The sequence below is a fragment of the Neolamprologus multifasciatus genome, chromosome 15 (assembly GCF_963576455.1).
Source record: "Neolamprologus multifasciatus chromosome 15, fNeoMul1.2, whole genome shotgun sequence".
NCBI classification, from domain to species: domain Eukaryota; kingdom Metazoa; phylum Chordata; class Actinopteri; order Cichliformes; family Cichlidae; genus Neolamprologus; species Neolamprologus multifasciatus.
In genome coordinates this window covers 10,854,189-10,880,921 of record NC_140453.1, presented here as the reverse complement: position 1 = coordinate 10,880,921, position 26,733 = coordinate 10,854,189, and the positions used below count along the sequence as shown (strand labels likewise).

General features: G+C 44.4%; 2 protein-coding genes across 12 annotated transcripts in view; one reads left to right on the top strand and one right to left on the bottom strand.

The window, feature by feature from the left end:
* The first annotated feature begins 519 nt into the window (after positions 1-519).
* Positions 520-17,582, top strand: hebp2 (heme binding protein 2). Of its 3 annotated transcripts, XR_014869344.1 has the most exons (6): positions 520-637; positions 817-953; positions 2,160-2,295; positions 2,919-3,099; positions 3,255-4,600; positions 4,691-17,582. XR_014869344.1 is itself a non-coding variant. In XM_085132861.1 (5 exons), the coding sequence occupies exons 1-5, from the start codon at positions 535-537 to the stop codon at positions 3,439-3,441; spliced, it is 744 nt and encodes a 247-aa protein (XP_084988987.1). In that variant the 5' UTR covers positions 520-534; the 3' UTR covers positions 3,442-17,582. The 3 variants fall into 3 exon arrangements, 2 of the variants coding, with proteins under 2 accessions (XP_084988987.1, XP_084988989.1); XM_085132861.1 differs by having other exon boundaries at positions 3,255-17,582; XM_085132863.1 differs by having other exon boundaries at positions 553-637; positions 860-953; positions 3,255-17,582.
* The window catches only part of nhsl1b (NHS-like 1b), a 103,193-nt gene continuing 84,142 nt past the window's right edge, over positions 7,683-26,733 (bottom strand). For 5 of the 9 annotated variants that reach the window (XM_085132815.1, XM_085132818.1, XM_085132816.1 and 2 more), the window contains 7 exons: positions 23,902-24,029; positions 21,455-21,659; positions 18,900-19,031; positions 13,899-17,204; positions 12,741-12,873; positions 11,001-11,030; positions 7,683-10,168 (listed from right to left, as the gene is read on the bottom strand). In XM_085132815.1, the coding sequence (XP_084988941.1) occupies positions 9,493-10,168; positions 11,001-11,030; positions 12,741-12,873; positions 13,899-17,204; positions 18,900-19,031; positions 21,455-21,659; positions 23,902-24,029 (4,610 nt within the window). In that variant the 3' untranslated portion in view covers positions 7,683-9,492. The remainder of the gene's footprint in view (positions 10,169-11,000; positions 11,031-12,740; positions 12,874-13,898; positions 17,205-18,899; positions 19,032-21,454; positions 21,660-23,901; positions 24,030-26,733) is intronic. The other 4 variants (XM_085132817.1, XM_085132822.1, XM_085132819.1 and 1 more) reach the window with 3 other exon arrangements.

Sequence of the window (26,733 nt, the reverse complement as noted above, 5' to 3'; positions counted from 1 at the left end):
TACTGAAATAAATGTAGGAAGGAAAACTCTTATGAGTTATGAAAGAAATAATCAAACAGATCCAAAGTTTCAGTAACTGGTTTAAAAATATATATATTTCTAGTAGAAGAATTGTTGTAAATGACTTCATATATAATTGATTTGTCATGATAAAAAGTCTAAATGATGTTAAGCAGAAATTGCAACAAATAAAACATAGTTCTATAAAAACTTTGTAAGTGGCTGGAAAGGACTGAGCTGATTACAATGTAGAGCACAGTATGTATAATAATGACAATGAGGTCATTTCTTTATTTTACATATAACCCCTTTTATAAAGCCTGTTGTCTACAGCCTGTTTACTAATATAAGCAAAGACATTAGACATTAAATAACACACAAACACACACGGAAATCACTTTTTGGTACGAAAGGGTGTACGCATTCATGCCAAACCGGTTTAAATTCAGGCTGAAGTTGAACTTTCCAGGAGAAGGCTTGTATTTACTCGGGGGCGTGTCCTATTGTGACGAGACAATCGGTCCGCCAATCAAAATGCGCATTTATGTAACAGGAAGAGATGTTACGAAAACAAGCGCTCGTAACAGCACACACCTTGTTCACCCAGACATCGGTTACCAAACACTCGAGTTGCCTGGTAATTATGTCTTTTTCTATCTTTATACATTATTATTTTACTGTAAAAAATAATTTTGCTGTGTTTTGATAAAAAGCTACACGTCCACCGAAATAAGAAAAAAAAAAAGCGATTGCATTTGAAGAGAGTTGTTAAATAACCTAAGATGCGCGGTTTTACATCATTGTGTAACTTTGCAGCGGCTGGAAAGCTGAGTTTGCCTCTGTCTTGTCCTTGGAAAAGGAGGTTTGGATCATCAGTCATGCTGAAAGCTGTGGGACAAGTGTTGTTCTCCACCGGTCTGCAGAATCCGAAATTCACTGCAGAGGAGAAAAAGGTAAGTGCTCTGCAGTTTAGCTCATAAAACAGAATATTGGACCTTTGGTCTGAGCTTGTCCCCACTGTCACGGGACAACAGGGTGCTGTGCATTAAATGAGTGCTTGATGTTCAGTTGACAGCAGAAGAAACCACAGTAAACTTGGTTAAACTATTAACCCCTGTGTCGCGTGTGCACTGCGTTATGCATATTTCCACTCTCCTGTTATGAAGCTGTGCTATTGTAATAGATGGAGTATGTCGTTAAGGATAAATATGAAAGGCCTTCTTTGAGAAACACATCATCTGGATGCCAGCTGTATTCGTTGGATAAGCTGTATGTGTTGTTCTAAAACCTGTATATACAGCAGGGGTGGAACTACAGGAGGGGGCAGACAAAAGAAATGTCTGACAACAGAAATTTTCTATTTTGCTTTAGTGCATTTTAAATGAACGTTGGCCCAGAGAAGAAGGTAGTTTTTCTGGATCATGTTTCATATAGCTTCCTCTTTGCATGACAGAGTATTCATGGATAGTGAACCATGTTCATAGACAGTGATTTATGGAAGGGCTCCTGAGTCCATGCAGTGATTTCCATGACAGACTCGTGCCTGTTTTTAAAGCAATGCTGCCCGAGAGCACAAGAATCCAGAATTGATTTTGGGGCCTTTTCTCATGCACATGGAGATTTCTCCAGATTCTGAGATTTTTTTGATATTATGTATTGTAGATGATGAGATATTTAAAGTCTGAGATGTCCTTTTTATACCGTGTCATGTTACTGATGTGCTGACAGTTAATCTAATTAGTGCAAAATTTTCCTCCAGATGTTACTTTTTAACACCACCAACACCACCTTGAAACATGTTGCAGCCATCAAATTCAAAATGAGCCAATATTTTTCTTAAAAGTTTTATATTTTCTCAGTTTAAGCATTTGACATATTTTTTCTGTTCTATTGTAATGAAAATATGCTTTTATGAGTTTTGGAAATCATTGGGTTATGTTTGCTGTGTGAAATTTTCACACAGCAATTTTTTTCACACAACTCCAGTTTTCTAGATTTGTGGCTAAATGAGTCATATTTTTGTTGTAACACACATTTGAAGAAAAAATGGGATTGTCTTTTTCACAGTTTCGAGGTATTTTGTATACAAAATCTTGGATTTTTTTAAATTGCTCAATAATAACCAATTGTCATCCTCATTGTGCGCCTGTGTGTGGCAGGGAGAGGACTATGAAATCCGCACCTACCAGCCCACTAAGTGGATGAGCACCTCTGTGAGCGGGATGCAGCTGGAAGCAGCCTTGTCTACTGGCTTCCGTAGACTCTTCAACTACATCCAAGGCAACAATAAAAACAGTGAGTTTCATGTTACTGCTATCACCTTTACGCAAGGTAAGCTGAGCCTGTGTTGCTGAAGCTGTGCGAGTTGTTTAAGGCTTTTATTTTGTGGCGCTGTGGCAAATCTGTTACAAAACCTACACATCACAATGGCAGTATTTTAATGTTGCACAACAAATTTGCAGAGAACTGGGGTTCCAAGGCATCGACAGATGGAAAATTCAGAGAAAGTGCACTTTCGTTCCTGCTCAGCACTTTGCAACAGTTCCTCCTCTCTTACTTTTGCCTTGCTCAGCAGTTTGCAGCAATATTTATGAGAATATATATTGTTTGTGTTGCTGGTTCCTGAGGTCAGCAGCATAAGGAGATTGTGATCTGTAAACATGGCGTTTAATCCCATTCATCTGGCGCACATCGTGGTTACAGCCCAACCATCTGTACAGCTGTCACCATTCACCAAAGTTTCGATTCACCAGCTGGTGACTGATAGTTCGTTTAGGAAATTTAACATCTGTAAATCTTACACAAGCTGGTTATATTTCAGCCCTATTATCATCATCATGATGTTTGGCATGTGCGGCTACTCTTTTCTTCTTTTTTTTTTTTTAACAAAAGAACCTCCTTTCTTGCTGGTTCTATAGAGGCCAAAGTGGAGATGACGGCCCCCGTGACGTGCCACGTGAAACCCGGGGCCGGCCCGGCGTGTGAATCTCAGTTCACTGTATCCTTCTACATCCCAGAGGAGCATCAGGCCACTCCACCCGAGCCCAACGAGCCCGAGGTGTTTATAGAGCACAGGAAGGAGTTGACGGTGTATGTCAGGTAGGGTACAAACAGAGCCGCCAGGTTAGACTTTGGATTGTTTATTTTGTCCAAAACAAATACAGTGATCAACCATGAGTGGTTTAGTTTTTTTTTTCTTTAAAAAAGAAAGAAAGAAAGAAAGAAAGAAATCAATCTTTTGTCTATTCCTCCAGGACATACGGTGGTTTCTCCAATGATAACATGAAGCGTGAAGAGCTGCTGAAACTTATGGAAAGTCTGAAGAGGGATGGAGTCCAATACATCGAGAAACCGTACTACGTAGCCGGGTACGACAGCCCTTTCAAACTGACCAACCGCAGGAATGAGGTCTGGATCCTCAAGAACGAAGAGGAGCAGTAGAGCGTTCCGGGGTCACACTCTATCCTATAAAAATGTTAGTGAAGGGAATTTAAATGTGATGATTTGATACATTTCAGTTTGACGAGAAACAAAAGTTAGATTTGCTACTTCCACTAAAAGTTACTGATTACTCACTGAAAAACTTGATAAGGAGACTAATTACACGACAACTAGAGGTCCTGTCGGCCATATGGAGCAATATAACCAGCAGGTGGAGCCAAGTAGTCAAGAAAATGTTTCTTATGTTAACAGAAAACCTCACAAGTGCGTCTTAATTAAAAATATATATTTTTTTAATGAATATTTTCAAAATACACTAATTTTAGGCTTTTGATTGTGCATGTTGCTAACCTCCTTTTTCACAGCAGATGTTTTAGCCTGACAGGGCAGGGACAGCACAGCACCCATGTGACCGATAAAATTCACAGTGTGAGCCGGTTCCAGGGGGGCGGTGTAGGCTGGCTCACTGTGGGAGCACACTGTGTACCTTTCCTGTGTGCAACGGACACGAAGCTTCTTGCTTTTCATTTACACTCCCACACTAGCAGGTGAGAGCAGCCACGTGTCACTCAGGCGACGCTGCTTAGATTTGCCGTGTCATCAGATGTTTCTATCAACACAGATCTGTTTAAGTCATGCTGACACTATAAATATATCTATTTTAGGATCACTGGCTGCACTCAGAATATGACTAGATAGATAGATAGATAGATAGATACATATATATTTTTTAACAATTCTTCAATTGCATGCAAAGAAAGAAGGCTACATGTGTGTTGTGCACCCTCTCCCTCTTGAGGTAGTCTTTCCTGCAGGTCTTATTGGAAAACTTAGTGAAAACAGTTAACCCATAATCATGAAACACAATTTCAAACAAACAGTTTCAGCTGCTTTTTCCTGCAACGTCAAGTCGAAGCCTTTGCTGTGAAAAATGTTCAAATAACATGGCAACTAACTGCTACTTGTTTACACTCACATATTGATGTGACAGGACTGTGTGTAGGAAACAAAGAAAGCAAAGGAAATGTTCGTAGTTGGTTTTTAAGTCAGTTCTAAAATAATACTAGTGCCTTTATGGACATTAAAACAAGGATAAATCCAGCCATCGCTGTGTGTAAAAGTGCAGTCTGACAGCTATTAGATGCAACTGTGAGGCTTTGTCAGTCAGAGTTACGTAAATCAGCAGTCAAAATGGGGGGAAAAAATAGTTTTTTGCAGTTTGGTGAGGACTCGCAGTCCATAAAAAAAGTAAATCCACACAAAAATGATCAGTGCATCTAAAAGTGCAGAAGCCTCATATTTGTTTTCACTGAACTTTGGAGTATAATATTTGCACACGCCACGAGTTCAGGCTGTGAAAATGTGTCTCCTGGTACTTGGATTTGAGTCGCATTAAGAAAGGGATAGCATCAAATCCATTATGACCAGAGGGATCAAGTGCAAGGGATTAAGCATTAAACATATTTTGACTTTGTAGATCAGCTGCACTGTTTAGCAGAAGGTTTTTGTTGTCAGTCAGCTCGGGCGCTGGGAAGGTGACTCTGCCTGGCAAGCAGCCGAGCGTCGGTAAATCTCAGTTTATCTGCTCTCAGGCCTCACTTACTGCCACTGCGACCGCATTTGCATCCATTGTGATGAATGGCTGGGCCCGTCACAACACGTCTCATAAGCTGTCATTTTTGTCAATGAATATAAATGTGTGTTTAACCAGCTTTGTGCTCAATTGCTCAAACTGACCATTTTTGGTTTAATATTGACAAAGAGAGCTAACAAAAATGTGCCTTTTTTGTTTTATATCTTCATATAATCATTAAGTGTGTTTTTATTACTCATAGTAGTACTCGGATGAAGAATGATGGCACGAGCACTGCACTGATAAGAATATTGGGAAATTTGAAAGTTTAAATAATGTAATAATTGTCTTATCTAATCAATAACTCGTGATTAAAACATTATTCGGATCATAAATGTGCGTTTAAGTATTTGTCCTTTGTATTTCATGCTGGGCTTTTTCAGTCACAGATTAGTTTCACGTGTTCAGTAACAGATAAAATCTGGATCGTCCTCGGTGCTCGTATCGATCGTTTGTCAGCCGCGACTCACTTCGCCCTTCCTCACCTCACCTCACGTCTCCTCTCGCGCCCTCGTCGCTCTCAGCCCGATGTCTGCTGAGTCACTCATTTTATTTGTGGCAGAATTGTTCCCAATATCATGTTCACACACTCAGCAGAAATTATGTCTTTTTTTATCCTCTGTTCATGCATACACACACGCATATTGATCTCATTGACCGTGCTCAGCAAAGCGAAACTGTTGCGGAGGGGATCGGTATAATGAGGCTCACTGTTTTAATCTAAACACCACAGTTTTGTATTTTAATTTTATCTTCTCTCCTCCAGCCTGGCGGCGACTAGAGCTGATGATGTGAAAGTACTTTCATTTTCTGGTGAAATTAACTGGAGAAATTTACTGTTCAGTTTGGACGCAACAGAAACTGTGTGGATGTAGTATTCATATCTCATAATGCACATGTAAGAACTCTTTGTCTTTGAGATTAATATAACTCCTGCCATTCATTAACTATAGTACTTTGGCTCAGCTGACTGGTGAATGAATGCTAGAGTTTAACACAGTTCAGACAGAAACACCTAAACACCAGTATTGGAAAGGTTTGGGCGAAGGGAGTCTACATAGCTGCTGTAAGCGGGTCCCCAAAAACTGTTTTCTTCTGTGGTTTAAGCCCTTATGGACTGGTTCTTATATAGTGCTTTTCTACTCATCTGAGTAGAAACTCACTCAAAGCGCTTTACACAACTTGTGCATTCACCCATTCAGACCCAATCGCACAAGCACATCTTTCTAAGTGCTTTATAGCTAACATTCACACACATTCATACTCCGATGGATGCATCGGAGAGCAATTTGGGGTTAGTATCTTGCCCAAGGATATTTGGCATGCAGACTATGGGAAACCAGGAATCGAACCACCAACCTTCCAATCAGTAGATGACCTGCTCTACCACCTGAGCTACAGCCACCCCACCCCTTATGAGTTAAAGTGGGTAAACTAAGTATTTAGCTTGATTAAAACACTTTCTTCTACTAAAATGCTTTTTTTAAATAGCGTTCTTGTGTTGGAATCTTTAAATACTTTCACATTGTAAAATTTTATGCCCTCCAAATCAGTCCATCCACCTTTCTTTCACTTATCCAGATTTGAGAAGGTGCTGGAGTCTATCCCAGCTGTCATATGACGAAAGGTCGGGGTACACACATATGTCTAACACATTCAGTCACACCTATGGTCAGTTTAGACTAACCAAATTACCCAACATGCACGTCTTTGGACTGTGATGAAGCCAGAGTAACCGGAGAGAACACGCTCCAACAACTCCACACAGAAAGGTCCCAACCTGGATTTGAATCCATGTGAACCTTATTAGCATAAAAACGGTGGTTAGCACTATTGCCTCACAGCAAGAAGGTCCTGGTTTGATTCCCCCATCTGGCCGGAGTCTTTCTTTGTGGAATCAAGTGCAAAAAAGCTAGATGTTTAATAAGTGAAGCAGCACTCTCCACCAGCCTAAACACATGTGGTTACTATTCCTGGCCTCCCTGTGATCAGCCCTGTTTTATTTGCCATGCCTTATAAACACTCTCCATTGAGTGGTCTTGAATGTAAGAAGACGGGGGGAAGTGGTGAAGTGTCAATAGTGTGATTATAGCTGCGGGGAGTTCATATTGATTCCCGTCTCGCAGCCAGATGGACGCTGCGTCAGAGGGCAGGTGGCTGCTGAATCAGAGGTGATGGGGCTTCATTTAAAATACTAAGACACTGTCTGCGTTTCTGTTCCCCTGAGAAGACTGAACGGGCCAGTGGCGCAATGGTATTTATAGGTGCCTCTCTGCACGTTGTTGCAAATATCGAGAAGTTGCAGCGTCCTGTCTGGATGGCTCAGCGCTAACTGGGAGTCACGCGAGAGGTTCTAACCCAGTGTGTCCTAATAGGATGTCCAGAAGGAATATAAGTGATGACCCCTGCAGAAGGAGCAGGGTGAATAACGGGAGTTTTTTTTCAGATGACGGACGAGTGTGGGTGCCATGGCGACGGCGCTAATGAGGCTGTGATTTGGGGTGTTGAGCAGGCAGATGGCCGTGAATCTCACACACACACACACACACACACACACAGAGAAATGACACAGAGATGCGTTCTTTAAATATCACCTTGTTTTTATTACACAGACATACACGAGAGCGTTAGCAGCCTGCCTTCAGCTCCACTCCCACTACTTCTTCTGTCCTCTCTGTCTTTTCACAAGCACAGATGCTTTCGGGAGCGCTCAATCACAGCCTGGCGGGCTCTGGGAGACACATTTTTTGGTCACAGGTGATTAACACACAGGCTGTTATGGCTGTTAGGAGGTTATGAAGTCTCACGGCTGTCACCTAAAGAGACCACATTTATTCAGCCGTGAGCACCAGTGTGGCATGACTTCAGATTAAAGGCTGGTTAAAATTGATATTATTATCTTTTTGATGCGTCTTTAACAGAATAACGGCTCGCTGGGGTCAGCCAGCTAAATGTGGCTCTTTGATTTCTCTGCTTAACCCCTAACCTCTCTTTCCTGTGCCTCAACCACCCGTCAGCTGACTCGGACCAGTTAAACCATACCGACGCCTTCCTGTGTGAAAATAAATAATCTACAAAAAAGGAAACCACTCCCTTTCAACAAACAGAGGGTTCTAAAAAAAATGTACAAAGTCTTTGAAAATAGGTCAAGTGTGACTTAAAACTCAATTCTCTATTTATTTACATATAGAACCATATAAAACTGCAAAAGGATAAACAGAAAGGTCAACAGCATTATAGAAATTATGTAGAAATCTGCCCCCACAGGGTCTGGTGGATCTTCTCGGAGCGTATGCACGGGGGTGTCAGACTATCGGATTGCTGTCACGTCCGACTCCGTTTCATTTTTCAAGCTCTTTGGTAACCCACACAATCACTAAAAGATAATAAAATATTCTTTTACTCTAATGTTATCATTTCATACTTAACTTCCAAACACGTGACATGACATGATGTAATTGGTTTATTAAAACAATTTTTTTAAATTCACCAAGAGAAAAAAAAATGTGCACAGTGCAAATTCTACAAACTAACTTTTATGAGCCTTTTCAGAGAGTAATTTTGATGTTTTGGTTGAACCTTCGTATCCCCCAACTATTTTTCCACACTGTTCCCCGTCACTAGGTGGCAGCACTGAGCCCTCTGCACTTCCTATGGACCCCTGAACACACCAGCTCTGCAAACTAAAACCACCGATCAAAGAGCAGGAAAAACAATAACCCCCGTTGGTAACCGTAGGTGAAGTTGTACCGCGGAGCCATCTGCTGTACCACGTCCTCGCGCCTGTTCCACGTATTGATTGGCTGTTTGAAGCCGACACTTGTAAGCCACGGTGCTCTCAAACACTTCCCACAGCCAGCAGAGGAAAAGCAGAAACTGAAAACAGGCGAGCCTCCCGCACACTTTTACATTCCACTCTCTCCTAGCTATGTAGCACCACAGCAGCAAAGTTAAGCGAACAGTAAGTGACTTCTCCATTCCTTCAATTCACTTAAGTTTGCCATCTTAACTTTTAGTCCTTTGGTGAAACTAAAAGGACTCCTGCGGGATGAAGTTAGAAAGAAAACAAAAAAAACAAATGGCAAACAAAACTAGGAACACCAGGTCTAAAAGAAACACTATTCTTTGAACAAAAAAAAGGTGAATCACCAAACGAAGGAAAGAATGAGAATCATGGCAGTCTTAAAAAGCTGGAGCAGGTCCACTTCTCTGCTTCAGACTGCGCTTTGTCCGGTCCGTGATGGAGCCGCATCCAGGTCCCGCATCAGGACCAGACATGTCCACTCCCTCAGAGGGGCGGGGGTGGAGCTCAGGAAGGTGTCTCTAGAGGGCCTTGTGTTGGGCTCCTCTTCCAGCTCCCTGCCTGGTTACAACGAATAAGTTCAGCTCCCCAAAGCTAAGGGGCGGCTCCTGCTCTTTTAACTTCTGCTTTCTTCAGATAAAGTGCCATTGGAGTCTTTGAGCACAGGGACAGCCTGAGCTGCTGGCTGAGACAGACTTTCTGCCGTGTCTCCGTACTCGCTCTCAGCCAGTTCCCCGTCCCGCTCGCAGATTACTGTCATCGGGCTGCTGAGGATTCGGCTGCGGGCGTTGTACTTGCTGCTGGCAGCTGAGGGCGGTGTCCGAGAGCGCCCGTACTTAAATCCGCCCATTGAAAAGGGCGACGAAGTCGGCGAGGACAGGGTAAAGACATCATAACGGCCCCGCTCGTCAGCTGCCCTCTTACCCCGGCCCGGGGAACCGGCCGGGCTGTGCAGGGCCATCGGTGAGGAGGGAGAAGCAGTGGGGGAGTCCAGCGCCGATTCGGAGCGCGTTCGCTGGGAGCGTGGGTCAGTGGAACGAAGCATTTCGGCAGCAGACATCCTGAAACTGGTCTCAGAGCGGCTTCCCTTTTTCAGGAGAAGTGCCTTGAAGGTGTCGCTGCTGGTGGAGGACTTGCGGAGATTGCGCTGGATGGATCCCGACTGACGGGGCAACGACGACGTCATCCCTGGAGACAGGCTCGTTGGGGTGGTGGGTGGAGATTGCGAGTGGCTCCCAGGCCGGGTCTTGTCTTCCTCGGACTCCTTGCGACCCAGGACCTTGCGCTTTGACCTGTGGAAGAAAGAAAGATGATTTTAAAATAGTCTTGAGGAATTCTGCTGAGTGAGCGAGCGGAAGCACAGCAGATCAAATTATTTTTTTATGCTGACTCGACAGAGCAAAATACAGGACTAAGTTACTGGGGCAGTGTTGTCAGGGAGCTCAGATTTAACTATTCATCCACGGGATTTCACACATGTAAGCCCACTCTTGTTGATGTTTGTGCTGCAGCTTAAAAAAAAAAGATTACATTTAAAACTCTGCTGCCCACATTCCACAAATCTTTGTCCCAAATTTGCCATATGTCAGCACTGCCCCCAGCAAACAAACATGGCGGCGTATCTCGGAAACAAACCAGGGCTAAGGAGCAGAAGAAGAAGAGTTACACATTTGTGGTTAAAAGAAATCCGGTGAGGTTTTACAGCAGAAGCTCCAGAAGCTGCAACGCTGCATGAAAGCTCAGACGCGGCACAATAAAATTTATAAAAAACAAACTGAGAAAAGCGCCCAGAGCTGTTTTAATCACATGAGGACGAGGCGGCCTCCTCTCAGCAGGGGGCGGGTGGTGGTTGTTGTGGTCGGTATCAGCGTAGTCTGCTGCACCACTCATCCTTGAGTGTTGATAACTCCTGCACCAAAGCATGGCAATAAAAGCTGCAACTGGCAGAATTAGGAGGCGTTAGGGCTTGAGGCGAAAACAGCCTTATTAATCTGTGTCTGTGATACCGGGGGTGGCGGGTTGCACCGAGGGATTACTGCTGCTAATCCCAAGGCAGCATCAGCGTGGCGGTGGTGAAAACAAGGCTCGCTAATTAAAGGAAAGGGGCTACTTGCCACTACGCACCTCTCTAGAAACACTGCACCCATTCCCTCTCTGCACAGTAGAAGAAGAGAGGAGAAACATGATTAACGGAATTACAACTACACATTCTGTGATAAGGGAGACAAATTTTTTTAATCCTCAGATTAGATCGTTGGAGGGAAATCTTCCCTAAAGGGCAAATAACCTGTGGGGATGAACAGCGCTGTGTGAAGGTCAAAAAAGTGCGAGGGAGGACTGAAGGGATGGAAATGGTTTGTGTGAGAATCTAACGCTGCAAAATATGTCTGTGCCCTAAATTCAACCTCCATCTAGCGTCATCCGCTGTGAGCTCCCTTTCCACATTAGCCCATCAGCATTACATAAGACTTTTCTCACGCACAATCCCACGTGCGTGCACTCAAACACACCTGAATTCAAAGGCTCCGTTGTGAACTTGCAGTGGCAAACATCCAAACAGAGAGCGCAGGTGCCAATCCAAGTTATAGAGGTAAACAAGGAGGCAATATAAGCATGGCAGCACTGGATCGATTTCTTTCTGCTGGCTGGATTACATTTGATTTGGAGGATTTCTCTCACAACAAACTTGTGTTTTCGGCCGCTGCTGTGAAGGAATTTCAACTCGAGGCTTTTATTACTCTCTGATTTCACAGACAGCGAGTGAGAAAGGACGGGGGAACGTGAAGGTGAAAGAAAATAAAAACAAAAAGAACTTGGCAGGTGGCATTACAGGGGTGTTACAGTTAATACCCGGTGCTTCCACCCTTGAACAGTTCTCGATTGAATTTACAGTTTAGGGCACTTTTTGCAGATTGAATTTGTGCGAGTTCATTCTTTTGTTTGAGGGATCTTCTTTAGTTTTAACAGCACCGCTGGGAAACAAATCTGCAAAATTATTCTATATCTCCCACGCTGTGAGGGTGCGATAGATGGAGGAGGAGGAGAGTGGTAAACAAATGCTGCCTTGACTGCAAACGCACACACGCTTACACAATATTCACGCTTAATTAGGCAGCGCAATAAATGATACATGCACACGTGACGTGGGGACCATAAATACAGCAAAATGAAATCCTGGGACGCTTAAGAGAACTCCCCAATGCTGCTGCTGCTGTTGCACGTGACCGCGAAACCCAAACTGGCGGGCTGCATGAGAAATTTATGTCTGTGCCGCCTTCAGTCACAAGAGCATGTATGCAGTATATGTCAGAGACAGCGGAGCGGCGTATAGACGGAGAAACGGAGAATGAGAAATGTCTCCAGTGGCCTCTAACCCAGATTAGGACCAGGGGGTGTCGAGTAGTAAATTATGGATGAAGCAACAGCCTTTTTTTTTCCTTCTTTCTTTTTTCTTGCTAAAAATTAGCAATTCTAATCTAATTACACTCACAAATACTTAGTATACAAATTAACCGTTGCCTTCATGCTTCACTGGCCAGAGATCGGCTTTCTGACAGATGTGTACTCTTCTGTATGGGATAATGCTGGATAAAGTTATGACTGAGAGGTGGAGGGCAGAGAGTGGGGGATGACTGAAAAACACAAATCACAGGTGACACTGTGGTTTATGAGGATGTTGGAAAAGCAGGAATGACAGCGAGGGCAGGTGGAGAGGACAAAAAAGTAGGAATAATAGGAAGCAGGACTAGATTGGGGAAATAAATTATGTATCCAGAACCGAGGTGGGAGAGGAGAAAATAAGTTGATGTGGTGCTCTAAAAATGAGCAGGGCGACAAGGACATTAGACGAGTGCATCATCGTACCTGTGAATGGCGGCGAAGAGGTCCTCTGTGGTTCGGGGTCGCGTGGGAGTCGGGGTTACCATGCTCTTCTCGGACGCCCCGTTTGCTGACGGGGCTGGAGACGACTCTGCCGTACTGGATTCAAAGACGTCACCTGAGGTCAGGGGGGATATACAATTTACATCCAACACAGTCAGGAGAGAGCAGACTTTTAGGGAGCACACACTCCTACATCCATCCTGTCGCATTAACCTGGCCGCCTATGAAATCTGAAGTTGTACGGAGGAGATGTCCAACTGTCTCCTTACATTCTCTTCCCTCTCTAGATTTTCCTCTTCTTTCATTTCCTCTAGTTTAGCTTTTTTTCCCCTCTCCTCCTCCTCTTCCTCTTAACCTCCGCGCTCACGTCTGAGCTTCGACTGCCTGAGCCGCTGCAGGCAGTCTCACTTTACACTCTCCCCATCCTCCCCTTCATCCCCTTACCAGATCCGTTCCCCTCCCCTCCGATACGACCGAGCCCCTCCCCCCTGTCCCTCCAACCACATAAAGCATCTCCTTTGGGATACTTACCCCCCTTCCCTTAACTCAGAGAGGGAGTGGGACAGAAGGACAGCTGAGTAGGAAAAACACGGGCTGAGCGATTAACACAAAAAAAGAGAGAGAGAGCAAGAGAAAAGGCAGAGGGGCAAAAATGAATATTTGGACAGAAGAGAAGGATGAATGGTGGAGGGGAGTCGAGTAGACAGCGGAGGCTGAGGTGTGTGTACGTGTGCAGCAATGCTGGGGGGGGGGGGGGGGGGCAAAAAAAAGAAGGGGGACAGCAGCCAAAAGAGATCTCCGCATACAAAATATAGAAGGAGGAGTAGAATAAAGAGTAAGCGGGATGATTGCACGAGGCTGCAGAGCTGCTGTCCCAGTGATAAGCCGCCGCTCCCGCTTCATTTTCACACTTTTCAAACCTTTAAAAGCTTCTGCCTTCAAGTTTAGCTTGCTTGCTTAGGGGCAAAATAAATTTTACAGCAGCTCAAAGGAACCCATTGCACAACCCTCAGTCTGCTGGATCACTTCTAACCTCTTAGGATTTTGGCAAATAAGTACATTAAGGCTTTCTGCTTCCGTTTCTGCATTTCTGCGTTTGTTTTGTGGAAACATATTGAGTAAACTACGAGTCAGACTCACCTGCCTCGTCGTCCTTGGAGCTGATGGACCCTGTGGTGCTGCTCGTCCCATCACAGTCCTCTTCCTCTTCTTCATCAGCCTCTCCGTTGGTATAAAGCCCAGAGGCATTACTCGTCTCCTTGCTAACAGATGTAGTGATACAAGACTCGTATCGGGTTTCAGTGAATGCTCCTTTGCGCTCTGCTAAATGCTCTAAAGTGTCTTCTCTCTCCTCCTGATGCTCACCGTCCCCCTCTTTCACCTCTTCTTTTGTTTGTCTTCGCGGAGAATCTACTTGGTCTTCTGTTTGGGGGATGTTAGTCTCTTCCTGCTGAGATGGAAACAGTTTATTTATTGTTTGGGGGCTTACTGGTGGGACAAGGGAAAATTTGGGCTTCTTGGAGACTGCTGGGGGTGGGGCCTTCTGCTTGATGGGAGAGCTTTCGTGGCTCTGTGCGGGACTGGGCAACGCTAGTGCCTCCTCTTTTTCATTCCCATTCACAAGTGTGTAACTCTCATCATCAGCTTTTCCATTTACGATGGCAATGTCCGGTGAGTCCTCTGTGATGCTGTCATCCAGTGACAACTCTTCCAAGAGCTTTGACACAGGCGATGGTGAGGAATAATGGGAATCCGCTTCCAGAGAGCTGTTCAACAGGGGTAAGACAGTGGGATGCTCCTGAGAGTAACAGCTATCCAGGCTCAGAGGCTTTAGCCCCTGAAGGAGGTCCATCCCTGTTTTCTCAGCTTTGTTGTCATCTGTGATCTCCTTCTCTGGTCGCTTGACTGAACGAAGCTGAACGCTCTGCAGTGCAAATGGTGTGATGAGGGGCTTAGGTGAGTTTGTGGGACTGTTAGAAGGAGCTGCTTTAGGAGCATCAGTTAGTGCCTTCTTAAAAGATGGGGAGGAGGAAGCTGTAACAGTAGCCGGCAAAGGAGGAGGAGGAGGTGGGGGTGGTGGTGGAGGAGGGGGACTGAAGCTCCCATTGGGAGATGAACTCGGGTGAATCAGCATCTCGGGGGATGGAGGTGGAGGGAATTCCGGGGAGGTGGAGCAAGTAGAGTTCATGCTTAGAGAACCTCCCTGAGGAGTGGTTGGCAATGGGGGAGCTGGTGGAGGAGTCAGGGAAGCTGTGCTCGAGCTTGGCGGTAGAGGGGGAGGGAAGGGTGGAGGTGGGCTGAGAGGAGTGTTGGGAGTTGAGGAGGAGGAGAAGAGGAGAGGTGGTGGTGGTGGAGGAGGAGGACCGTTGCTCTTAAGTGAGTCTGAAGTGTTGGAGGAAAGGGAGGTAGAAGAAGAGGACATGGAAACGGATGAGAGGAGAGAGGACTTCCTCTCGGGGACTTTGGGTTTTGGCCGGCCGCCCGAGGGAGACATGGACCTGGCGAAGGCGGGCACTGGGGTTCCAGCTGTGGGAGTGTTGGACTGGCTGGAGTAGCCACTAGATGGCGAGGTGAGTCTATGCACCCGGTCTGGGGAGGAGGTGGAAGCTTTGGGCTTCGCCGACACCTCTCGCTCCTGACCTGGAGCTCCAGGGATCTGACTTTTGTGAATCCCTCCTCCATTCTGTAAGACTCCTGGGTGAACGCCGGCTGACATGTTATCTGCGGCATGGGCTGGGGGTGTCTGCTCCCCCTGGTCCGAGTTGTTACGAGGGTAGTCCATGTAGTAGCCCCAAGAGTCGGCGTAGTCAGAGCGCAGGCTGCTGGTGTCACTGTGGGCAGGTGTCACATGGCATAGAGAGTACACGCTAGACACGCCGCCGCAGTTTGCGTTAGCTGCTAGTGATGCTGCGGAGCTGCCTGCACTGATGCTGCTGTGACTGCGGGGCCTGAGGACCCAAGGGTCATCATAATCGCTGCTTGGGCTGTGAGAGGTTGATGATGGCGACGCACCCTTTCCCTTCCCTCCTCTCAACCCCATCTGCAGGCTCTGCTGCAAGCTTGCAATTAGAGTTTCATTAAGTGTTGTACCCCTTTCCCCGTTAGCACCGTTGATGGCGCTAACACCTCCGGGGGGCATTTTTGCAGCTGGCTTGCGTCTGAGAGAATCCGTGCGAGCTGGTGGCAGGGGAGGCTTCTTGGATTTGCGTAGGGAGATGCTGCGTGATAGCGAGCGGTCACTGTACAGGCTTCCAGAGTCCTCCTGATTGGCCATCTCGCGGCACTCGTACATGCTGTGTCTGGTGGCCCGGCCAGCTGCCACCCCGTGCCCGCTACCGTGACTGCGCGAGCGCAGGCCTGAGTCCAGGTGCATAGAGGTGTAGTATCCATCATTGTCCTGGGAGTAAAGAGAGCTGGAATCAGTAGTGGTCCTAGAGGACTGATCCAGGCTGCCATAGAGCTGGTTGATTGGAGTGGAGCAACTGGAGGTCAGAGTGCGGTGTGGAGCCACCACATTTTCTGGTGTGTCGTAGATCCAGTTCTCCTCCGGCAGACAAGATGGTGGAGTGGGGGCCAAGGTGCTGTGGCTGTGGGCGCTACTGTCAGAGTGACCTGACTCACTGGCAGGTGCTCTGACTTTCAGGCCACTATCCTGTGATGTGTGAGTAGGAGTAGACGTGGCCAAGGCAGGGCAGGTGGAGCTGTGGGTGAAGGCTGCTGGACTAGAGATCAGCGGGTTAGCATTAGTTGGGGAAGCCAAACTGAGCGCTCGAGCTGCGGGGTAAGCTGAGACCGGGGACTGGGTGAGCTGGCTCGAGGTGTTAAGGGTAATAACCTCAGCAGAACTGGACATGGTGGCATTGGGGATGAATGAGGTGGAATAAGCAGCATGAGGGGAAACCACACATGCCGGACCCCCGCCCCACTCACTGGACTGTGTCCCCTTCACCTCCTGGGACTTGGGCCTGGGCAAAGTTCCTGTCCTCGGGGCGTTTCTCATGTGTACCACAGTATCATCAACCTGAAGCTTTCCAATTTGCCTCTGCAGATGTTCCTCTGACTTGATGGGCGTGCTGCTATAGATGGGATCGGCACTGAGGGACACTCTTGCGCCCTGTCGGGGCAGACTGTGAAAACGCGACGGGTCTCCATTAAAATGCTGCGACAGCATCAGTATTCCAGAGCTGTCGCTGCTGGAGATGGATATACTTCCTGTTGAAGAGGAAGCGGATATGCCAGCCATCTGAGCAGCGATTCCCTGTCCTCTCTGCGCTCGAATTCTTCTCATGGACGGAGGCACGATCTTTACTTCTTCTGTCTGACAGCTCGAGTCTCTGGTCACCGAACGTCGGAGAGTTGAGTTGACACTCCCAGTACGGCCAAGTGTGGAGTACTGTCCAGGGAGGAACATAGAATGTGGCCGGAGATCTCCGCCGTGTCCTTTTGCTGTTGTCAAAAAAGAAAAAGAAAAAGAAAAAAGAAACATATCAACATGTGATTCCTCTTCGTGCTATCCCACCTTCACCCCCCCGCCTTGCTATAACTTCTTCAGCCACAAACCTTTCTGCTCTTCTGGCTGGAATGTCAGATAACTGTGGTCACATGGAAGCTAATTAATTTGATTTGGCATAACCTGATTTACGTTAATAACTTCTGCTCTTCTTCATTATGGAGAAAAGGATATGAGGAGAGACAGAGAGAAGAAATAGAGGCTCTGCTACTACGCTTCTCCTACGCTGGCTACATCAGATAGAAAAATGGAATAGTCTCCTTGGGTGCCAGGACAGGCAGCTGGTTAAGCATTAGGCAGAGAAACCCCCCCCCCCCTCCCCCACCCAAAAAAAAAAAAAATAGGAACACAGACATACAAGAAGACACGTGTGCATGCAAAGCCAGCCCTGTCATGCACAAGGACAAACATAAAATGCACATAACAGAAAGATGCACACTGAACATACCAGCTAATAAACAAACAGTTTGAAGATTGAGTCGTAAAACGAGAGAGGATGTCTACTGTGTCTCCCATCTGTGGTGGCTTCTACTGTTGATGCTCGTCTTCCAAAACATACACACTCTTGCGTCCTTTCTTCTCTCTCTCTCTGCATTCGCTCTGAACCACACATACACTCTCCTCCTCCTTTGCTAAAAGCTGGACTGACTGCTCGGCTGTTGCTGCTGCGATAGATTAAGCTGCAGGTCTACTTTGCAGGCAGCTCTGGTGCAAGGAGAGGGGAGGGATGGAGCACTGGGACAATTATCCCGGCCCAGTAATCATGACATTCAGAGGGTGTTGTCAGCTGGGCACTAACCAGACTTTAAAGCTCTTTTCCTATCAGCCTGGGCGATGTTATCGCACAGAGCAATGACATTTCCCTTAAATGGTGCTGTCATCCCGAAGCTCAATGACGTGTAAATAAACATTAGCCATGCGGTGCTGTCAGCAGAACACGGTGTCAGATTAGTGAGCTTAGTACCCACTTAACACTGGGCTCAGCTGAGTAACTCTGAGGGGACCTCTGCATCTTTACATTTCTAATGTAGGATAGGATGATAAGCCTCAGAAAGAGCATGTGAAGGTGGCTTATCGACCTGAGATCAGGGCTTGTTGTCTCATAGATAGTTTATTAATAATCGTATGCTACCAGCATACACTAAGGCACAGATATACACACATCACAGACAAAAGGACAACAGAAAGTTGATCCAAATGATCGACCAATCAGAAGCAAAGTCTGACGTTACCTTCTACCATATGACAGAACTGGCAAACACTTAGAAGTTTTTTTAAGCAGTATAACAAAAAGACAAGAAAAACAACAGAACTACAAAAAATGATTTCATAACTTGTTCTTGGCTGCAGATCTTCAGGTGGAGGAGAGTGAATGAGGACAAATGATAATGTAGACATCAGCTGTAGCAGCTGCACATCCTTTATCCAACACTGTGAGCTCACATAAGTCAGTCTGACCCTCCTGGGCTCGCCAAGTTTCTAACTGCACACAGTTATGTGTGATAAAAGCATAAACCTATAGAGAACAAGTTTGCTGGCAGTAAAGAAAGGAAGAAGAGATGCTCGTCTAGCATGTTGGTACAGGTCTGTGGACAGCAGAGGGCAACATGTAGCTCCACAGTGATCCATACCTAGCTCCAGGTTGATGTTGTCAGGCAGCCCTGATATAGTCTTTCTGCGTTTGACCTTCTTGGGCCGGCGGGACACGGTGTCAGTGTTAATGAGGGAGCGCCGGATGCTCGCCTGTCGGTCAAACACTGCCCCTGGTAGCCGGGAGGGCGAGAGCAAGGCAGGCGGACAAACAGGCAAACAGCAGTCGGTTAGTCAGAAGGAACAAACTCAACAGACATGCGGAGGGTTTTTGTTTTTTCCAAGTTGGACATGCAACGTCAAAAGGGCAGGAAATATTAAGGTCAGTTCAACCAAATTACAAATCAGCATTTTCTTCCCTTGCTTTTATTTTAAGTACCAAACTGATTTGTGCTTCTAAAAACGTAAGATTTTAGGTTTTTATTTGAATGTTTATAACATGGATATTGTTGGATACGCTGTGAAGGATGAATGCATTGCTTTTTTTTTTAAAGGATGATATTACTCAAGAGTGTCTTTGAGGATTTCTGTTATATCTATATTAAGGTGCAAAATCACATACTGGAAACCCCTCGTGTGGAACTGGAGACTGCTCTAAACAAATAATAAATGAGAATATAGTAAAATATGACAGGAGACATCACAAGTGTAAGACTACAACACCGATTCCCCTTATCCTTTACAGATAAAGTAAAGTTAATATGATAAGAGAGGCACCTGAATTTCAACTTTATTTATATTCATATTTATTTATTAGAGCCATTTTGTTATATTTTGTATTAATATTATATCATTTAATTCGTACTTTAATTGGTTAGTTACTGTCTTGTAGCAAATGTGAACAAAATTTCCTCTGGGATTAACAAATTATTTGATTCTGATTCTTCTGATTCAATTATTGAGAAATGCTAAATATTAAATACCTAAAATTGTTCTTATGTCTGGATATCCAACATATCCAAACTACTAACTGGACTTGAAAAAAAGTTTGCATTTTTCTGAACTAAAGCTGGATTCAAATAGAAAGGTTTAACACTTTCTAGTTAAGTATGCTTATGCTCAGTGGTGGGATAAGAGTGATCCACAAAAACATGTTGTGCAGCAAGCATGTGAATCTTCCTCTTCAACACGAGAAAGTTTAGCCTAATTGAGAAAATGCATTGTGTTATTTGGGTGAACTGAACTCAAGTTAAACTTTTTCACCAACCAGCCAAAGTGTCTTTTACAACCCACGGAGAGAAAATGGTTGTGATGCCAATCAAAAACAAAAGGAAAGGGCCTGACAAAGAAAACCTTGGCTGGCTTTTATGCAAACTTCCATTGCAGGGTATAAACATACATTGATGTAAGATGTGTGAGATGAGAAGTACATGCTCTTACCACAAAGCTCAACATGCGAAAGGACAGATATGGGATGAAAGGTGCTTTCAAACTCACACACGTACTCATGCAAACATGAACTGCTTCTCAATAACCTCCTCGCTCTGAGTCTGGTTTCCCTGAAGGAAGAGTGATATGTCGCTATGAACTGCTGCTCTTTCTGCTATCTCACTAGCTGGTGACAGCCTGCAGGCATCAGGGAAATAGAAACTGATATAAGGGCGGATAGCTGCGATCACAAATTCCTCTCAAAGTGGCAAAGCCCCTGATCTCTCGGTGGGTGTTTTACTCCTTCTTTCCCACTATTTTGAAGTGACAACACTGATTTGTGTGGCGAGGGACCACGTTAAATGCTAATTAGTGTCAAAAGGCTGTAGATTGCAGATATATTAACTATGACAATAAAATATGGATGTTGATGCTGAACTGAGAGTTCTGCGAGTCCATCCCACCGCTGGACTCCTTCAAAAGAGTCTCATGAACAAATCTTAAGATAAGTGTACCTATGAGTGGCGGAAAACCTTGAAAGATGTGGCGCGCTAACAGGGGAACTGAGTCGACGCAAATTTGCTGTGAACGAGTGTTCATCTGTCAAACGGCCAGTGATCTGACACAAAGACGATGAAAAGCCTTGACCCTGGCATAAGCTGTCAAAGGACTTTCAGGCATAAACACACGCTCACGCATGCATAAAGGAAGGCAAAGGTCAGTCTGCAAGATGCATGATGAGAGGAGTGAAGGTAACATAGAGGAGGAACACATGGTTGAGTGCCATGTGCAGGTTTGCCCCCATCTGTGGATGACTGGATACGGTTCTCTATTATTCTGCAACCACTCATTCACAGAAGGTTGATTAAAGGAAATATGTGACTTTTTTTTCTTTTTTGTAAACAGAAACAGTAAAAACTAACTAAACTAATAAACTGAAATGCAAATTTCTCATGACATGTCAGCGTGCTGACACTCTCTTTATCATCGGATACCTCAATCAAACTGCTAAAAAAGTCAGAAATTTCCCTTAAGAATAGCAAAAGGCCTGTGGGTGAGATGGTAATGCAAAATAAGAGACACCAGGGACGAATGAGGCCGATTAAACTGTACAAAAATGGAGCTACGGATGGATCGGGACATTGGTTCTCAACCTGGCGATGAAGAATGGTTGCTACTTGCTAGCAGTTGAGAGATGGACTGAATGAAGTCATGAGGTGTGACATACCTGTGACATTGATGGCAACTATGTCTGTGGGTACGGCCTGAGCTGCCCGCCTCATCTTCTCCTCTGGGGTGGGGAGGAGGGCAGCCTTGTTCCATACCACCTGTCTGTCAGGGTCGTACCCCTCCCCTCCTTCGCCCATGCCCTGCGGCGTCTGAGACCTCATGGAAAGCTGAGATTTGTCATCCTCCAGTGATGAAGCGGTGGACTGATTGAGAGAAAGATAACATGTTAATGACAAGGTAAAGCTGAAGAAAGAAATACTAGAAAGAGAGGAAAGGAAAGAAACAACATGAAGTAACATGATGCGACACAATGAAAGGCAATACATAAAAATAGCATCAGATCGAAGCATGAAAGTTATTACTAAGAATAAATGTCTATATAATGGTATAAAAGGTGAGTGGAAATAAATATCATAGGATTTACTAGTCAGAACCATAAATGACAGATTGTGCCAATATGACCTGAACAAACTTTAATATATTACACTGCTGTGACCTTTAGAAGCTTGCGGCCAGTAAACATCCTATCCAAATGGAAACGGTCAACCATGCACACACAATCACACAAATAAACACCCGCCACAGAGAACTGACAGACCAGTCAGAGATGGGAGGATAAAAGCTACAGAGCAACAGCGGGGAGAGACACAGAGAGAGAATCACTCATGCAGTAAACTGTGCTGACACGCTAAGGGCCCTGGATTGTGAATTTACGGCAGAAAGCAACAGACAGCGGTGCTTTACCACAGCGTCCAGGCTTGAAGTTGAGCAGTTAGTCCAGAGCATGGCAGCAATGTTGTTTAGGTTGATGTGAGTGCCATTTGTTTCCATTCAGAGCAAAGAAAATCCAAATGATTCTAAATTGGAGTAATTATAAGTAGTTACAAAATCCAGATGATTTCCACCAATTACTACTGCATCACTCAAACTTTTCCTATCCCCTGACTGAGAGTGCATTCATACAAACAATGCACGGATGGATGGGTAAATATGGGGGCAGCAAAAAAGGGGAGGTGAAGAGAGGGGATGTATATAAAAACATCTCAGCAATAGTTTGGTTTCAAGCATGGCTTATTACTTTGCATAGCTGTGGCTCAAGCGGGAGCCCTGTTTCTTCTTTTGAAGCTGCTGTCAGGCAAAGTTAGGCTCAGCGGTCTCAGTACAACAGGAAGTGATGGGGAAGAGAGCAGGAGGGGGACAAACAGTGGAAGAAGGGGCAAGGAAGGCAGGGCAACGGGGATTGGCTTGAGCTGAAGAGATGGGGTGAGTGTGCAGAAAACAGGAGGACAAACAAGAGATGGGAGGCGAGGATAAAACCGAGGGGCTCTAAGGGACAACACAGTGAAAGACCCACTAACCCTTTCGAGTGCTCGTCACATCACACTGTGTGTGTGTTCGAAATAAAAATGAGATGAGGAATATGCAGCTTTCTGACCATTTACACTTCACTTCACACAAATTGTCTGTCAGATGAAAAGAGCAAGAAATAATCGTTTTTGTCTCGGATTCATTTTCTTGTCAATTTTTTTCTACCCGTCTTTATTTCTGCCTCAAATTTCTGTTTCTCTTCTTTAGTTTCTTTCTTGAAGTGTTTATAGACATCAGAAAAATCACAGGCCCCACAACCGTGGTCAACAAGTGTGCATTTCTTCTACAATGCTCTGCAAATGTTTAGAGGAACCCCTTGCTTAGTTATATTTTTTCTGGGAAAAATATCAAGATGATCCCACACTGTTTCAATAATACTGAGGTCTGGGCTCATGACATGACTTTCAGATTTTGTTCATCTGCTGTAAATACTCTTTTTCTGCCACTTCTTCTTCTCTAGTATCCTCACACTATGGTGAAATATGCCAAGTACTTTATCTCTGTGTTATCTTTCATATTTTTCATAGATTCAACAAAAGACTTGGAAATAATTATGTATTTATGTATTAGCAAAGTTCTCTGTTATGTGAACACAGGCTTGGTGTCTTTTTAAATGTGTGAATGATTCACAGGTCAGAGTGACTGGGCTGGAATGAAAACAAGTAAAAAAGCAGCCAATTTCCTGAGAAAACCTTTGAAAGACCTTCAGAAAACCTGGAGAACTACTGCTCAAGACCACTTCAAAAAATTACAAGAAAGTCCGGCGCCTTAGAAAAAAAATAAAGAAATGATGGATGGCTCAAGACTTTTGCCCAGTACTGATCACGCTCACCTTATTTAAGAAATTAGACAGAAAAATGGAAAGACCGAAAGCTACACAATGTGACAAGACTGAAACTTGGATAAAATGTAGCACTTCTTTTTCCAGCCACTAGAGGGGAGCCTAACACCATTTAAATTATTGTGCACGTGTTCTGCACCTGTATGCAAATAGAATGTAGAGCCTGTTGTACCTGCTACATTTGAACGCATACATTAAATTAGGTGGGTATGCATGCATACTGTGATTATGTATACCTTCTTATCATTTTCATCATCCCCGTCATCCTGCAGGCTGCTGGTGGACTGAATGGGGTCAGAGAAGGTGGGGCCCTGAGAGTAGTACTGGGAGCTCCGGAAACCATCTTTCCTCAACTTGTCACATTCTGAAGAACAAAGAAAGAGACAGAGAAACAGGTCTTGAACTTATTTGCTTTGGTGGCCTTTGATGAGAACTTTCTGATCCTGCTGAAAGGTGCAATTTTCACATAATGAAAGCGACATTTTATTTCGCACTATTTAAATACACTCAATACAAAGATTTGCTTCACTCATTTCCATGAATATACTACCAAATAATCCAAACAGATACTATTAAATATTCAAACTTTCATCCCATAACACAACGATAAGAAGAATGAGTGAAATATTTATGGGACATAAACATAGTGTTGTATTATCAAATGTGTACTGTAGAATATACCATTTGCTGTCTGTGTGTGTGTGTTTTCGCTAAGTTCCCTGCTGGACTCTGCCAAGCGTGCCTCACACCTCTTCTCGTCACCACCTGCCGTGATGAGGTTGTGATGTATGTACGTCAAAGTGAGATAAGACGGCAAGTGTGTGCGTGTGTTTGTGTGTGTGTAACCAGAGGAGGGGGGTATCAGCTTCAGTCTGTCACACACAGATGGCAGAAGCGTCCCTCTCTCTCGCTCTCTCATCCTCCCCCCTTTCCTCTCAGGGGGGAATCTAGCACATCATCTCCCTCTTCCTCTCCCTCTGCAAATATCTATTAATGCATCCTTTGTTTGGTCTTTAGGAGGCAATTAAATTCACATACTTCTTAAACATCCTCAGAAAAAATCCTCAAGAGTTGTTCATGCTTTTACTGGTGAAGGATGAAATGATCAAACACACTATGAGGTTGCAACCTTATTTAAAATAAACACAAAATCCAACTTCTACGCTTCTCCCTAAAATTAACGGGATTAAGCGCGTTTCTTTTTTGACACCTCATCTTTCCCTGTGAAGTAATCCTGATCGATTCAAATGTAACAACCCTCCTATAAATGACTGTTTTTTTAAATCTTCCATCTTGGATATTTATTCAGTGTGTTTTGCAGGATCAAACTCCCTTTTGGTGAATTAAACATGCGTGCGTGCTCACATCACTGTTAGCCCGCCACCTAAAACATGCTGCTCCTGATCCCTTTTACATCCTGTTTATTTCCACTGCTAATTACAGCCCATCTCCACACAGAGGCACACTGATGCATGTATAATGCTGTCAGTAAATGGATCCTGATGGGGCTCGCGTGTAACAACAAGTTGATGCGGTGAAACGGTGGAAGATGGGACTCAGAAAGCAATGATAATGAGGACGATGACGGGAAGTGGAACTGCTCAGATGATTGGTGTTGCATGACTGGGGACGGTAAATGAAATAAATAAGCTCTGATGAGCTAAGTGTGGCTTGTTGCTAGGCAGAACTGAAAGGGGTGGGGGCGGGATAAGTAAGTGATATGAAAAGAAAAGCAGAAACTAGATGCGTCTCTCTGATACTTTTAACAGTGAAGGAAATCTATTAAAAATGTGTTTTTCATTAGGCCTTAGTGACCCTGACCTTTGACCTGCGGACTTTAATTTGTGCCAGGTAAAGGTGTTATATTGTTTTCATGTGAATGGGCTAGATGCAGGTACAGATGTACAAAGAAAAAACCTAAAGACTGCATTCGTCCTACTGGTTTCACCACTAATGTGTCTCAATCTGAAGCTGATACAAATTGAAATAGAGGATAAAAAACACAAAGGTGCAACTGTCAGGGCTACATGTAAAGCTGTGACAGCTGCAGGGAACTGATGATGTTGATTCTGGAGTAGGTACTGATGATGGTGCATGACTATGATATGACTGACTTTTTTCAGTTTTTTTGGATGCAGGGGGAAAGTATTTAAACATTATTTTTCTTTCATTTCATCGTAAACAAAATGGATCGTGCAGTTATCACTCAATACCGTGTTATGTAACTTTAAAAATTTATTTCAGCCTGCTGGCACATTTTCAATAATCCACTAAACACACGCTGAAGCCCATGTGAGAGTTTCAGAAGGACAAAGAGGGGATGCACATTTCTATCCAACTGGATATCGATTATTAGGCTTTGCAAAGAATAAATCAGCCTCGTGGCACTGTGTAGATTATATATGATTACAATACCCAGGGACTGATCCTCGTTTTACCTCCACATAAAACTTCTAAACTGTTAGTGTTGTGAGCGTAACGTTTATTTTTGTGATTTATTTGCTATTGAGTTTTACACTAGATAATATATAATTCCTTATGAAACCCCAACAACTTTTATAAAGTGAATGCCATATACACTACACCAGGAGTGTCAAATATGAGGTCAGGGGGCCTGAATCGGCCCGGCAAAGACTCCATCTGGCCCACTGGATGGCTTTGGAAAATAATGTAAATAAATGTTGGACTTTTAGCTGTTTTACAGCTTGTCCTCATGATGAAGACGTCCCCCATGGCCATATGGACTGAAAGTTCCTATCGGCAAGTTTTTGTCACTATGGACTTTAGAAATGTTTCTGAATATGGGTTTACAGTAAATATATAAATAAATAATTTTTAATCTAACCCAGTAACATCTCATTGTTTTGCCCTATACTTGTATACTATTTACCTACATATTATTTTACTTCAAGGCTCATTTTCAATTAATTCATATCCAGATTGAATAAAAAAATAACAACAACTGTACAAGTTTCAGGTTAGAAACATGGCTGCACTAACATACGTTTCCTCTGTTGGCTGAGATGTACAGCGCGAAGATCAGCCCGTAAAGACTTATCAATATATAT